Genomic DNA, 16,043 nt, shown 5'->3' on the forward strand with positions numbered 1-16,043 from the left:
TGTCTACTCTCCTGCTATTAATCTATTCACCTACTCAAGCCTGCCTACTACCCATTTTCCACTTCTCCTGGTTTACGATCCTTTTAAGGACTACACTCATTTTTGAAAAGATTTTCTTCTTTCAAACCTCACTTTCTTGCCTTTCCAATTCACCTCCAATTCTATCCACATTTTTTAACTCAGTCCCTCTAGTACTTTACACATGGTGTACCATAAACCTCATCCGCTATGGCCATATTGTAATCAATAAAAGGATCTGTCATTAGTTTTTTGTGTGTGTTCTAGATACATTTTTTACACACAATATTTTGTGAAGTTGAAATAGTTTTATTGTATTTAAAATTATTTTGTAATTTGTCTGTTCCTGGACACCATAAGCTAGTATGTATTAAGTCTTCTGTGTATCTTTTAATTTCTTAGAAACTTCTTGATTGTGTAAGTCAGTTGCCAAAGAAAGTACTATCATCTTCAAGCTACCATACTGGAAGCGCTGGTGTCATGCATGTAAGTAACATCTTTAGAATAGTGTTCAAATGCCAGCCCAGAATAAATACATGATTAAACAAGAATTTAATTACAAACTTCTATAGGATAATAGATTTTTATCTCTTTGGGGAGTACAGACATTACAAATTGTTGAATACCAATTAAGTGTTGATCACTTCAAAACATTGATGTAAAATTAATGCTATGGGAATTAGACAGATATTCTTCACTCCCTGGGGAGTACAGACATAATTCAGGGTTCTCAGCCCATCAGGGAAATCAGGGAAAATTATTTTAATTTTTTTCCAGTCAGGGAAAAATCAGGGAATTTGATTAAAAATACCTCTAATCAGGGAAAAATGCCTCAAATGGGGAAAAAATCAGGGACTTTTGATCAGCCCAAAAGTTGAAAGCACGGTAGTCAGTCAGACTCTGTTATATTTTGTTGCATACCAAAACAACATCCATTGAATGACTGGTTGTGGTGGTACTAATTAGTTTTACATTATTGTTTTTATACTGAAAATACATGTAATTCACTGCAACAACTTAGAAAACATGCAAAAATGGGAATGGTTTTAAATAATTATCAGGGAGTTTTCAAACTTTATCAGGGAATTTTGTTTTCTTGAAAAGCTGGGAACCCTCATAACTAAAAAGGAAAACCCGGACGATCTCAGATTAGGGTGAAGGTAGTTCATTACCGTGACCGAGTCGACCATGAAGTATTGAATGGCATACGAATCACAAACAATAAAGACATAGTGGCGTTGAGTACTCTCAAAGCATGGATCTAAAATTATCAACAAATGTATAACTGTTTACCATTTATTTTCTTCTTTAGGGCACTCCGGCTCTTTACCTAACCAGTCTTCTATTCAATCAAACTACAGTTATCTCAAAGCCTGAAGAAAGGTAAGAAACGAAACCCTGTATAAGAAAACATTAGTCAGTATTAGAAGGAGTACTCCATATTGAATGCTGTTAACATTATGCCATCAGTGTGGTAACTTTGTGACACATTTTTTCTAAAATTTGTGTACAGATGTTAGCAAAAATGTGTACTTTGTATGAAACGTGTGCAGTCCAATACCCACATCAACTGCTATATGCACCGTTTGGTGACCACAATTTCATCCTATTCACATCGTATGGGTTATTCTTGTTTTAAGGTAAACCCGACTCAGCGACCTAGGTGATAAATATTTGGCCAAATCATGAATTTTGATTGAAAATTATCAAGTTTTATAATGATATTGAAAGAAAAGCAAGTGTCATATTAAATAAAAGTTGGTTAATATTGGTATTTTATAGAGCGAATTTTTTTTCCAGGTCAAATATTGAAAATTGCTGATTCAGCTAAGAGAGATATGGCTGATTCACCATTATACCAATAAATTGGGATCTATGTAGATGGCGTACACAATTTTACAAGAAAATTACTCTGTTATTTGCGTCTGATTGTCAAATGAGGGCAGTGTAAGACTAAACCAATCAAACAAGCTTTCACGGAGTTACCTTGTGTACTTAATTCTTTGCACCATGACAGGTTTTTCAGTATTCTCATCCGATTGGTCGAGTGCGGAATGGCATCGCCGGGGACCTTCCTTGGGTTCAGTCAGTCCGTCATAGCAACGGTCGACAAGGTCTCGGATTCCGTTACCAGCAAGGAGGCCCTCTGGAGAATGTGGAGTGTCTTGGCCGGTCCATTATTACAACATATTGTTCAGGTATTGGTTTCAAACTTGGTGATTGTAATAACAATTGAGTCCTTCAAATCTGAACTAAGGACTCATCTTCTTCAGCAACTGTGTGAATGATATTTGACATATTTAGGGGGGGGGTCGGGCCTTTAATGTTTTTACAGATAAATGGCACTATACAAATTCTGCTTATCATCGTCATCTTCCTATTTGAGAAGGTGGAGCTATGTTTTAATTTCAAAGTATTTTAGTCTGAAGGCCTGGTAGGACATGTTGTAAAATGCTTAGCAGCATCATGTTTACAATGTCATGGGGATATAAAATTCTTTGTTTTATTTGCTAGGTTACCAAATATTACAGACTAGTTCAATTATTAGCCGAAATAAGGAAGAACTTGACTCTCTATCATCTGGTTGTGGTTTGTTGGATTGGTTGTTCACTATTTCATCTACATGTGTATATAGAAGTGTACATCAGGTGGCTGTTTCATAAAGCTGTTTGTAAAGTTATAAACGACTTTATGAAAGACTGGAATATGTTCTTAGGTGCTAAGTCAGCTCCGTATGGATGTGCTATTTAGCACAAGAAAGGATCACCAGTCGTGACTGGAATATGTTCTTAGGTGCTAAGTCAGCTCCATATGAATGTGCCATTAAGCACAAGAAAGGATTACCAGTTGTACGGAAAGTCATTTGTAGCTTATGAACAGCTTAATAAAACACACAACAGGGGGCCATGTCATAAAGATGTTCATAAGTTACATAGTATTTACTCATGAGTGTTGGCCCTTGTAGGAAATGATGTACGTCAGATTGTAATCGATGTTGATTTAGCTCATAAGAAAGGGAAACGAATTGTTTGTACACGTAAAGTCGCTAATAACTAACGGGCAGCTTTATGACTTTATTTGAAATTATTTGCATGTTTCTCTTTTATTCTCAGACAAATGAAGTAAACCAAGGTGATTCCCTTGAGCATGACTTCTCAGCTGTGATTGCCTGTTTGCTGTTTCCCATTCAACGCTTGATTACAGCTGATCTTTCTCAGGTAAGGGCCATTGTCTATCCCAATTTATGGGGCATTTCATGACCAGTCTTGTCATCAGTGAATTTCACAAACTCATTTGCTCCCAGCCAATCAGATGCAAGGGTTTCAGGAGCTTATAACATCTCTGGGTGAAAATCGTTGACAATACTCTAATATAACACTTCCCGGTTTCATTTTCCAATTATTTGGAAATTTACAATTTTACCTGACACTGGGAATTAAGCGGAAGAAAGGTCACTAAATAAATGAAATCAAAATAAATTCTTTCAATAAACTGCCTTTTGATATTGTTTCTCAAAAGCTCATATCAATGTGAAGAATAATGGAACTGTTTTATTGAATGATACATATTAAAGAAAACTTCTGTTCCATGCTCAGAAATAACTCCCTTACATTGATTTTGTATTTTTTGGGTCAAGTTTTATTTTCGCCTTTTAATTTTAAAAAACGTTTTGCTTTCTTGTACCCATGGCTGTGCGTGAATTGGTTTGTGTGCTCAAATTTCATTTTATGTATATTTGTTGTTTGTAAATATCCAATGGAAAACTGCATTGCAGATGCAAATTAATTCAAATCAAATTGAATGGAATGTTTTTTGTTTAGGATTGTGATTAAGTATATCCTTCATCATGAGGTTACATTTTATGGAAAATGAAAATGTATTCTTTATAAACATGCAACCCTTATGAACAGTTTACCTTATTATATTTGACTGATTGATATAAATTTCTTATCTGACAATATTTGAGGGTCATAAACATTTCTTTAACTTTTTTGCTCACTCACAGGCTACGGTCAAGACACTGTTGAAACTATGGTCAGAGCTGTATGAGGCGTTTGCGCGGTCAGCTTCAAAGGTAACCATCGCTGAAGCCAACCAATGCTGTGAGGATATCAGTAGCAAGCTATTGACACAGGTCACTGGAGCAGCTCTCGAGGTCAGTAGGTCAAAGTTCATGTCAAAATGTTTTTTACCCATCCTGGAATGTTATGTACTCTGTCAGATAACATAATATTTTGAAGAAAAATACTTTTTAAAAGTGTAGCTACATGTAGCATTTTATTGATACAATAATACAGTTGCTCTCCTGCCTTCTGGAAGTGAGTGGTTACTGTATATGGTTTGTGACAATTCAATGGGTTAACAAATCTTAGAAGAGGCAGAGTAGGTTATATGATAAAGTAGTAGGAGCAAATGCCTCATATGGGGCGTTGCAAGAAACTTGCGATCAATTGCAAGTCTATTTCTGGTGCCTGAATCTATTATATCTCTTGTAATTGATTGTAAATTTGTGATTGATTGCTTATCTGCTTCTTGAAACAAGGAGTGTAATCTGATTTGCTACAGCTAAAATTGACCTATCAATTGTAAAATTGCAACAGAATATTTGCAATTGATTGCAAATATTTTCTTGCAACACCCCCATAGTCATGGAGATAATTCCCTTCTGTAAAACCTTGTAATTATCATATTCCTGACCCCATTATGTTCTGATTTGATTGTTGCTTTGCTTTCATGCATTGTTTAAGAAGGTTGATTCTACGAAACCTACTAAAATGACTTTTAAGTAGTGAATATTTATTTCAAGTGGTTTTATATATATACTGACATGTATGTGTATACATTTATCTTTTTTCTTTCAGAAATGGTACTACATTGATGCAGTAAGCCAGGTTTGTCAAGCGATCACCCAGAATCTTGATCTGTCACATTATACTGTAACTACACCAGGATGTAAGTAACGTGATCAGGGGCCCATTTCATAAATTTCATACAACTGTTGTAACTTTGCCATTATGGCAACTACCATGGCAACATGGTTCAGCAGCCAATATCAAAATCAAGATTACCATGATAGTTGCCATGATAATGATAATGGCAAACTTACAACAGTTGTATGAAATTCTATGAAACGGGCCCAGAACTTTCATTTCATACTCTCCTGATTTTCTTTTGTAGCATTTGAATATTTTTTTAGTATCTGCACAATGATGTAAAATTGTAATTAATAACATTTGAAATTTAATATTTGAATATGTTTGTATTCACCTTTAGACATGTTATGATATTGGGTCATCTTTCTTTCTGTTTAGCTCCTCGCCATCCAGGGAAACGACCCAAGGTCAAAAGTCGTTACCAAGGTAACCTCGCATCGCTGGTCAAGCTGGTTGCTTGTGTGACGGAAGCATGTGCAGATCTTTGTAAGAAGCAGACAACTCTCTTTTCACCTTCACTTAGTCAGGTATGTTTACAGTATCTTTGAATGTTTTTCATTTACATCAGCAGCATCATCATCGCCATCAATTTCTTTCATCATCATTATCATTTTTATTCATCCTTATCACTATCTTCATCTTTATCAACATGAACACCATCATCGTCTTCGCCATTGTCTTCATCTTCGTTAGTATCTTCATAATCTTCATGTTCATCATCATAACCTTTATCATTATCATCATCAGCATCATCATCACCATCATCATTTTCATCAACATCAGATCCATCGTCATCTTCATCATCATCAGGTTCAACATCTGCTTTTCATCATCATCATCGTCATCATTCTCTTCGTCAGCTTTGTTATTATCTTCATCATCATCATCACCATCAAATGTTGAAAAGTGTTGGATGATTAATTTGGCACTGCACCATCAGTAAGATGATGACCTACACTTATGCTGGCACTGTCAGAAACTTCCATTAGCAAAATTTCTTATTAGTACTCATTGCAAAACCATGCTAGTCCATCTGCCATTTCTTTCCCTACTGACGAAGAAAATTTTATAAAAATTAAGCTTGTAATGTAAAACTCTGCAAATTGACAAGTTTTCATTCCCTGGAACCCCCATCACAAGGTGTCTTAATATACATGACTGTGAGTACCTCAAAGATATATACATTTATTCATAAAAGCTCTCTTGAACTGATCTTTTGTGTGAATCAAATGCATTCTTAACACCATATCTTATCCTCTTCATCATTTCCTTCCCCAGACCGATGTTGTACACTGGTTTTCGGCTGCACAGTCTCTTATTGGTGCTATGTCAGACTGTTGCCGAGTAGGTCTACCCTCATACATTCATGGAATCTTGATAAACTGGAGCAAACCCTTAGGTCATTTCATGCATTTTGTTGCCAGGTAGGTGTCTTGATTTTACTTGTCTCAAATTAAATGGAATTCAGCTTTATTATAAATAGAATTTCAAGGCTTTGTTGGAAAAGATTGACAAAAGTGCACTCAAATGTTTACTGCTTGAGTGAAGTCTGAGATCATAGAGGAATAATAGTTTGAAGATGACTAAACATTAATTAATCAAACACTTCTTTTCTATACCATGTTTTGCTTTTGAATTAGCATGAAGTGAAGTTTAATTTACCTCGCCATTCAAGATCTTTTAGAAAATGTGGGGCAATTTTCCCAATTCGGAGAAATGTGTCGTATATCCCTTTACCTGTTAAGGAAATTGCTACAATTTTCTATTGTTCCTACAGTCCAAACATAGCTAAGAAAGACTACCTCAGTGCAATAGAAGATAAACTAGAACGTCTCTGGATCGATCTCACGACCACTGTCCAGAACCGTTACTCAAAGGGCTTTGATACCCAATTCCTCAACGTGATGGCGCCGGCATTGGAAGCTGCCTTCACGCATAAGAAGCGCAGTTTAAGAAATTACACTCTCGTCTTCTGGACGTCCACATTTGGGAATGAAGACTCGCTGCAATATCCCGATGTCTTGAAGTAAGTATGGCATATTGGGTTCTTAGGGATTATGTAATGAATTTTTTTATTATTTTATACTGAATGGAAAAACATGGAAATCTCAGACCATTTTTCAAAAAGCCCTTATATGGCACTTATAAACTTTCATTTTATTCATATCGCCCTTTCATATTCTTTAAATATTGTCATGTGGTCAGCATTCATACATCTTTAAAAGGTGACCAGCTAAACTGCCACTCAGGGAGTTGGGAATAAGTATCAGAATAAATCTTCTAGTCAATGATTAAATGTTCCAAAAGGTATATCTCAAAATCAGTGTATAGCTTGTATAATAGTTTTCTATAAAATCGTTGAACATGAATTGATAGTAAAATTGTTTTCCTTAATCTTCATTTCATTTAGACCTTGTTTAGCCAAAATGAAAACTATTGGAGAGATAGCTCTTCCAGGATGGTCAGAGAAGGAAGATATTTTGAGTGAAAATGCTGTCATTCCAGAGGTGAGTTTTAGCTAATCCCTCAATAATATTTACAACAGATGTGTGTATCCTCAATATTAATGCAGCATTTTTCCTTTTACCATTTTGATAAAGAACAAAGACTGTATGCTTTATAAATTCTTGGAAATATATTGATAGATATGGCCAAGAAATATGTTTTTCCATAGAAGCAATACAGTATTGTATCTCATTTTGTTAAAGACCAAATGCCTTATTACTTCATTGAATTGTATTGGATCATAGGGATGGATATGACTAAGAAATGTGTTTTTCTGTAGGATTAATGCAGCTCTAATCTGTTTCTCATTTTGATAAAGACGGAAGACCCTGATGATGTCATGGCTCCCCCTGCCCCGCCAGTCATCCCAAACTTTGGAGGCCCATCTCCCCAGAAGATGCACGGCAGTTTCCTCCACCGACTGGATGATGCCAAGAAGCTCCTAGAGGCTTCATCACCGGTCAAGGGTCAAATAACCTCACCGAGGCGGAGTAGGAGGATCCAGACCTACTCCCCTGGGTCTGCGAAGAGGAAGCAGTTCGCGTCGCCCTTGACAACGGACGCTGCCAAGAGAAGGTTGCATGTCGATGAGGACAAGAATACGGTGAGTGAGGGGTTGATCAAAGGTTTGGTTACAATTTAACTGTCTTTAGATCTACACCCACCATTGGTGCTTGCCAGAGGCATGTACAGGTTGTCCGTCTTTTCATCCCTTTATTGTTCTTTTGAGAACTCAAAATCTATATGTCAGATCTAATTCAAACTTTTTTATTTGTGCATATGGGAGAAATGATCTGGGAGACACAAGCACCATACAATATAAAAAAGCTTCTGGAAACATAATTTGAATAATTTCCACTGTCATTTCATTTGTTTGGATGGCACAGGCAATACAATGAATGAATTCTATGAAATGTGAAGGGGATAGTCCATAAAAAAACTCAAAAGCAACCAACAAATCTTGAGAAAGTTAAAACTGTTGAATGTATTGTGATAAACGTCTCCTGATTTCATCCGTCCACAGGCCTTTGTAGTTATCTCGTCTGAGCCAAAGAAGAAGCGTGTTTTGACAGAGCACCAGAAGGAGGTGATGAGGACCAAGCGGGTCTCGCTGGCCCTCTATAATGGCTTAGACCAGTCCCAAGATACCCAGGCCTTTAAAGACCTGACCCAGACCCAGAGCCAGTCCCAAACACCGTAAGTATACATGATCTCTGGACACATACGAGCTCATGAGGATGATTCAATTTCTGCTAGAATCAATTTAAAGATGATAAGAACAATTTCATGAGCTTCAATTGGTGTACAGCTTCTAAGAAATGATCTGTTGATGGAATCCCCCTGGGGCCCCTGTAACATTAACCTTAACAACTGATAGCATTGGTTATCATGTGTGATCAATCATAATAAAAAATCACAGTCCATAATCAATGCAATCAATTAAAAAAATATCAGCTACAATATCAATCACTAAGTGTTTTGTAACTAGGCCCAGGGGGCCGTTTCGTAAATCCGTTCATAAGTTAAGAGTGACTTTAAGAACGACTGGTGATCCTTTCTTGTGGTAAATGATATTCATCATTAAATCTTCATTTGTGATTATTTAGCAGGTAAGAAAGGTTCACCAGTCGTTCGTAAGTCGCTGTTAACTTACGAACAGATTTATGAAACACCCACCTTGCCTCTTATTTGTGACGAATTACTGAATGTAGGACTCATTTTTGTCACTGCCATGTAAAAATTTTCTCAATGAGATTCGCTAACCATATGCAACTAGTATTGGTTTTCTGTATAATAAATAATAGGATGTAGAGATTTCAGTAGTCTAATTGTTGCCTATGCTATGATACCTTAGTCAAACTTTTGTTCAGATAATTCATGGATTCCAACTATTGATACTGAATAAAATGGAGCAAGAGATGATCAAGATATATTTTAGTAATAGCTTTTAATATATGTTCACTATAACCGGGAATTCATGAGAAATATACATGTATAACATGGAATTTATGAGAAATATACATGTAGTTTATCTAGATTTGAATAAAAAATATTTTATTGTGATAGTTAAAATAATAATTTGTTTTGTTTCTTTGTTTGTACAGATCCCCAATACCTACCCCAGAAGTGGAGGACCTCCCAGATGAGACAAAGAAATTCAACTTCTCAGGAATAACAGAACAAACTTCCGATGCAAAGGACGAAGCTGAAGAAGAGAAGAAGGAAGAAAATACCAAAGACACCAACGGAGATGACAGTCTGGTTGTTCTACCAAGCAGCCAACAAAATACGCAGAAGCCAGCCAGAAGGGTGGTAACCTTTTTTGAACCAGTGAAGAAGATGTCTTCACCGATCAAAGATGCTGGACAGATTCTTATTGAAGGTGGTAAACATATAGAAGATGCTAGTGAAGATAGTAGTACCGGGGATATATGGAGTGATGCTGTCCAGGAGCTGCCCGAACTTGTGAAGGAATCATCTGTGGTGATTGTGGAGGACACCTGCCAAGAGGAATCTCAAGAGGGCTTAGGACTACTGTCCGGTGGAGCAGTGGTTGAAGATGAGGTGAAGCAACGAAATGCAGAATTTGATGTGCCCGAGACACAAGATGATACTTCAAAAGAAGTGGATGTCTTTGATATTTCCGACTCTCTGCCAGTAGTTGTCGGTGACAGTCCAGTAAAAGCAGATTCTGTGAAAGAAGTGGATGTTTGTGATATTTCCGACTCTTTGCCAGTAGATGTTGGTGAGAGTCCGGTCAAGGATAATGTCATTCCAGAATCCTGTGTCGAAAGCCCTGTGAAGGATGACAATCCTGCCATTGCCCAGAAGGAAAGTCCTGAAAGAGATGTGCCCTTGGATGCTGAAGATCTGACTGATGTTCTCCCAGATGGTAGATTTAAGACAGTTGTCAGCACACCAGTTATTAAGCTGCAAAAGTTAAGCCAACAGGATATTGAGCTGTACAGTCCTAGGGCTGCAAAGTACAGTGAAGGACACACTCGAAAGGAGAGTCCCTTTAAGAAACCAAAGGATAGCAAAACTTCAGGAGGTTCCGAAGAAGGGGGAACTCCTCGTCTAAGGAGGTACAGATCAGATGAGATACACAACAGAAGAGGGACACCAAAGTCAGCTCGTAGATCCTATTCTCTCAGTGAAGTTTCAAGCCCTAAGAGTAAAGATAGCCCCTCAAAGACAGTGACAGATCTGAATTCCCTACAGGCTAGTCAACAGGACCTGGCAGAATTGGCTGAGAGATATGAGCTAGACGGGATAGCGCCATTGGGTGATGATCTAGACCAGAGTATTGAAGAATGCCTTAGAAATTTGAACGATCAGGATGCCGACACTATTGATGATCTGCCAGCTGTGGACTTTGGTCAGACTCAGAAAGATGATGAAGTAAGGCCTGATCTGGAAAGAATAGAAGATCACGTGGTTGATCAGGCCATGCCTGATGAGGATATTATTTGTAGTCAACAAGAACTGTTCTCAAGCATGGATGAATCTATGGATGAAACGGTCATTGAGGTCAAGCCTCAGTTATTAGATGAAGAGGCCGAGAAGGATGTTGACAAAGTGGAGCGATCTGAAGAAGGATCACCTGAAAAGTCCTCAGCAAGGAGAGGTAGGCCTCGAAAGTCAGAGAGCAATAAAGATGATTTTGCAAGGTCACAAGAGCTAAATGAGGAGGAAAACTCCCAGGATTCTACTTGTGCAAATATTGTCAATGTGGAACAAGTAAAGAGGAGACGAAGGTCCAAGCTTTCTCAAAACTCAGAAAATGAAATCCATGAAAGCCAAGAAAAGGAAAATGTGGAGGTTAAGGATACTGCCAGGAGGAGAAGGAGGTCGAGAAAAATAGATGATGGTGATGAGAGTCAGGCCTTAGAAAAAGAAGATAAAGAAAAAGAGATTAAAAGCCAGAGGGGCAGATCCCAAAAGACTCAAGATAGTCAGCCAGATACAGCTCCAAGCCTAGAAGATGCAGAAGTGACAAAATCTGAAAAGAGAAAACAGAGGTCTCGAAGAGGAGAAGAGAAGATAAGTTCCTTAGATAATGACAGTCAAGAAAGTGACAGTGAAGTACAAGATATACAAAGGAATAGTGGTAAATCAAGGAAGATGGATGAGAATGAAGTACATAATCAGAAAGAAGGAAATGAAAATGGAACTAAAGGAAGAAAGAGGAGGCATTTAAGATCCAAAGTCAAAGAAGTTTCACAAGAGCACCAATCAGAAGTTCCTAAAAGACAGAAGGAAAATTCTTCAGGAAGGCTTGCAGCTGATTCAGGTTTGTTTGATGGGAAACAGCAAGAAGATAAGAACAAGGAACAGAAGGAAGTGATTCTCAAAGATCAGAAAGAAGTTTTGCCAGAAGCTGAATTGGCAGCTCCAACTCACGTGACAGAACCTGCAGCTGATAGTAGCTCTGAAGACCTGTTTGGAACCTGCCCTTCTGATGGTCAAAGTGAGGCCTTGCCTAAGGTTGGTGAGGATAGTAAAGACTCTCAGTTGGATGATAGTATTTCAAGTGAGGATGATGATATCCCTCTTGTTCAAATCAAAGCATCACTGCAGACTAAAGCAGATTTAGATATACCACAGTCACACGTTAGAGATACCAGTAATTCATCTGAAGATTCAGAAGTGGATTTTCCAATCTTGACACCAAGTACAAAGGGAGATAAGGTCAGCCCTACAACTGAGACACCCCCTAGGGACCAATTGGCCGAAATGCTGACTAAGATCAAGGAGAAGGATACTCCAAAGCATTCCCTTTCTGCTGTGAAGGGAGAGGAGGTTTTGACTGTGACAAGATCTGGACGAAAATGTAGACCTAGTGCTAAAATAAGATGTGCTAAGGACATACTCAGGAAAGCCTTGAATTCGCCTGAAGGAAGACACAAGGTCATCAAATCAACAGCTGTGGAAGTGTTGAAGTCTCCCAAAAGAATATCACCAAAGGCGCTTAGATCAATGGCCAAGAAACTGGCAGCGAAAGAAACATCTCCCTCCAGTGGAAAGGAAAGACATAAACGTAGAAGTTCCTCTCCAAAAAAGCAAGATATATCAGAAACTGAAAAAGCAGCAGTGAATACAAGTGTAAATTTATCTAATGAGGATGTTTTGTCATATGCAATATCTCCAAAGTCATTAAAGGTCTTAGCTGAAAAGGTTGCACAAGATATGTCTCCAGAACAGATGCTTTCTCCACCAAAGGTCATGTCTGAGAGGAAACCACATTCCCCCAAAACTTCTGCTCTTACCAGTAGTCAAATCCTCCGTAACACCAGGTCTGGCAAGGTTAGCAAAAGGTCAAAGTCACCAGTATCTCGTAGGCTGAGGTCAAAGATGTTGATACTCTCTCCAGGACCTGTGAAGACAAGATCCGGCACCAAGCTATCTAGGATGGAAATCAAGAAGCGCAACAAGAAGCAAAAGGCCTCAAAGGAACCCCTTGATCAGTCCCATGATGAAGAAGGCATTGAGGACATTGTTGACAGCGAACAACCTAAGGAGGAATCAGATCATGAAGTTGATGAGGACATGACTAACCAAGGAGAGGAAGTTATTGTCATCAAGGATACAATGAGTCAAGAGATAGATGAGGACAGTACTCAAGTTGAAGTTAAAGAAGGTTTAGATAACAAAACAGAACAGACCACTGATATGGAGAGCAAGGATAGTGGGAACAAAGAGAATAAGTGTATTATTCCTGTTGATGCTGTCATCAAGGATTCTGCTGTTGATGAGGATGGTGATATTGAAATGAAAGACTTAGAGCAGATGATGTCCCAGGATGTTGAGGTGCCTGAAGCTCTTGATGATGTCCCTGACCAAGTCCTTCAAGAATCTGAACATGTAGATGAGATTGAAAACAAAATAGCAAAACAATCAGGAGAGAGTGAAGTCCTTGAAGTGGAAGACACCACGCCATCATCAGAACTCCTTTCAGAACCTGTCACTGTGGTACAACAGGTGGATGAGGCTGTTGTAACAAAAGATGAGGGTATTAAACCAAGTAATCCTGGGCGAATGAAGACGCGATCTAAGAGGAGTAGTCAGAGGTTAACATTTGGAGAAAAAGATGAATCTGAAGAACGCACATCAGAAATGGAAAGCAAGAGCTCCCTCAGAGTGGTGGACAAACTGAACGAGGTGAAGGCTGTAGAGGAGAAAGACAAAACAGAGGTTGGTGGAGATGAAGATCTTGATGATGAGACAAGCAGTGATAGTGAGGAGTCTGAAGAGGAGCAGGAGATGGAGAATGAGGGAATGGATGAGCTTCCAAAGAGCACAGAAACCCTTGAGAAAGATGGAGATCAGCAGAAGGTTGAAGGAACTCCCATCGGCGTGGTGTCTTCAGGTCTCGATATTCAAGGTTTGTGAAATTTTATATTGTCCAATCTCAACATTTAGGATTTCAAGGGAGGAGTAATGTCTCATGAAGGTGAATCCAAGCAGTTTATCCTCTGGTGGTTATTTTATTATGGAGCATATTATATTAATTGATTCATTTATAGTAAAAACATATTGTACAGATTATTACTTTTATTCAAGTACATATTGTGCAACATACCAATGTTTTGAGTTATTTAACTTGAGATTTTGCTCTACATAATTCTTTCTTTGACCAATCTTCTTGTATCGTGCAATTTCCTAAGTTGAATGAGAGAAACAAAGGGATTTCAGAAATCTTACAACTATTAGGGATTTTTCTCAGCCTTTGAATTTTAAGGAGGGGATGTGTGGTTCAAATTACAGCTCAAAAAACAAATTTTTTTACTCCTTTTCTTGCCTTCAGATACTGAAGAGGACATAATAAACAGTAGTCAAAGCCCCCTGAAACCTCTGGGAGAGGATGATGAGGCTGAAGGCACGTCAGACTCCCCATCCCAAAGACTAAGCTTCCCTAGCCTCACCTTTGCGGACCTGAGCAACCTTGCCTCCCCAGAGAAACCCAAGATGACCGCTGTCGCCACGGAAGGAGGACCCTTTCAGATCTCTCCCATCATCCCTACCAAGTTCACCCCAAGGGTTCAGGGGTCGCCTGAAGGGGCGAGCATGCGACCCATGTGGCTTAACCCGGTTGATTCCCCGGAAGGTAGCATACCTCACATGTATTCGCCCACGGCGTCGCCAAGCAGCGGGATTCTGAAGCACCGTGATTTGGTCGGAAGCAGTTCTCCATCCCCGTCCAGTAAGGTAAGCCACCGCCACAGGGCAAGCTCAGAGGGTAGCTTTGCAAAAGATTTTGTTCATCAGACCAGAATCTCTGCAGTGTTTTACAGTGGTTTGTCTGATTCACCATTGTGTTATCTATGCAGATAATAGAAGGTTTAGAAGTAAAGACACAAGAGTCAGATTCCTGTCGAAGGATAACCATTAGTAGTTCAGACTTGCTAAGATTCTGTAAGCTTTATGTGCACTTGACATCAGAAGAAGATGCGGAATGGGGTATTTGCCCTGTATTTTATGTGCTTTGAAAATCAATGTCTTAGATTTCAACATATAAAAAAAAAACTTTGTGATATTCTCTAATCTAGGATAAGTTTGCTTTGTAATATTTTCCTACAATGATCTTGATTTTTGTTTTTAATACACATCACTTAATCACAATACTGATTTCCCTTATATATTTCCTTGAATGCTACTTAAATGTGCTGTTTGATCATTATTCCTTGAATCCATAAATTCCACACACTAATCAAATGTCTAACTTCAACCCTGGATTTAATACTGCACCCTACCCTAAACCTAAACCCCTAAGCCTACATCTTAGACAAAATAAGCCTGGGGCAATTTTTGCAAGAGCAAATGCTGTGTTATCTTCAAAACAGTGTAGATAATGCTGTTAAGCTGCATTTTAGGTGTCTATTCTTTGTTCATAAAGATTCCATTTCTCTTTCTGAATATTAATCCATAGAGCCGCCGTGTGAGTTTTGCTGATAAGGTATTCATTGAGCCAGAGCCTCTTCAAGACCACAGTGCTATCACCAAGGTTTCCAAGCCCTCCGACAGTTCTGTCGCACACGCTTTACCACAAGAACCCTCCAGAGTGCGCCTTCCGATGTCTCCACTTGTTACCACGGCTTCATCAAAAGTTATGGCCCATCATCATAAGGTGAGAGCCGAAGATATTTTTCCAATATTGTATGACACACACACACAGGATCGCTTTCACAAATACAGTGTGTCCTAGAAAAAAATAATATGAGAATTATTGATGATTTATCCAAACTTAATCACAAATACATTAGACATATTTCCTATCATATAATTGTAAAATTCAGAATCTCCCCTCTCACCTGGTATAACTCAGAAAATTCTGCATGTTCTGAGGTATACCTGCTGAAAGAGGAGACTGTAAGCAGCTTTACAATGATAGGTAATTTGTATATTGTATTTGCGATTGATATGTTAAATCCGTCAGTAATTCTCAATTTCATTTTGTCTAGGGTATAATTTATTTTCTGTTGTCGTCTCTGTAACCTTGTGTGTGAAAAATTTGGTCACTTTCAGACAGTATGTAAGCACGACAGTGTAATATTGTGTCGTCCATGACACATAATTAAAAGTGAA

General features: G+C 38.4%; 1 protein-coding gene across 2 annotated transcripts in view; it reads left to right on the forward strand.

Moving 5' to 3' along the window:
- Nucleotides 1-16,043, forward strand: part of LOC129275254 (telomere-associated protein RIF1-like) — a 35,812-nt gene that overhangs the window by 11,772 nt on the left and 7,997 nt on the right. For both annotated transcript variants that reach the window (XM_064108819.1, XM_064108820.1), the window contains exons 13-27: nt 421-504; nt 1,331-1,401; nt 2,036-2,216; nt 3,132-3,236; nt 4,025-4,174; nt 4,881-4,971; nt 5,331-5,479; nt 6,231-6,376; nt 6,730-6,978; nt 7,363-7,459; nt 7,777-8,061; nt 8,482-8,654; nt 9,563-13,842; nt 14,266-14,666; nt 15,388-15,585. In XM_064108819.1, the coding sequence (XP_063964889.1) occupies nt 421-504; nt 1,331-1,401; nt 2,036-2,216; nt 3,132-3,236; nt 4,025-4,174; nt 4,881-4,971; nt 5,331-5,479; nt 6,231-6,376; nt 6,730-6,978; nt 7,363-7,459; nt 7,777-8,061; nt 8,482-8,654; nt 9,563-13,842; nt 14,266-14,666; nt 15,388-15,585 (6,660 nt within the window). The remainder of the gene's footprint in view (nt 1-420; nt 505-1,330; nt 1,402-2,035; nt 2,217-3,131; nt 3,237-4,024; nt 4,175-4,880; nt 4,972-5,330; nt 5,480-6,230; nt 6,377-6,729; nt 6,979-7,362; nt 7,460-7,776; nt 8,062-8,481; nt 8,655-9,562; nt 13,843-14,265; nt 14,667-15,387; nt 15,586-16,043) is intronic.

Source organism: Lytechinus pictus, chromosome 13, assembly GCF_037042905.1.
Source record: "Lytechinus pictus isolate F3 Inbred chromosome 13, Lp3.0, whole genome shotgun sequence".
In the NCBI taxonomy this organism is placed as follows: domain Eukaryota; kingdom Metazoa; phylum Echinodermata; class Echinoidea; order Temnopleuroida; family Toxopneustidae; genus Lytechinus; species Lytechinus pictus.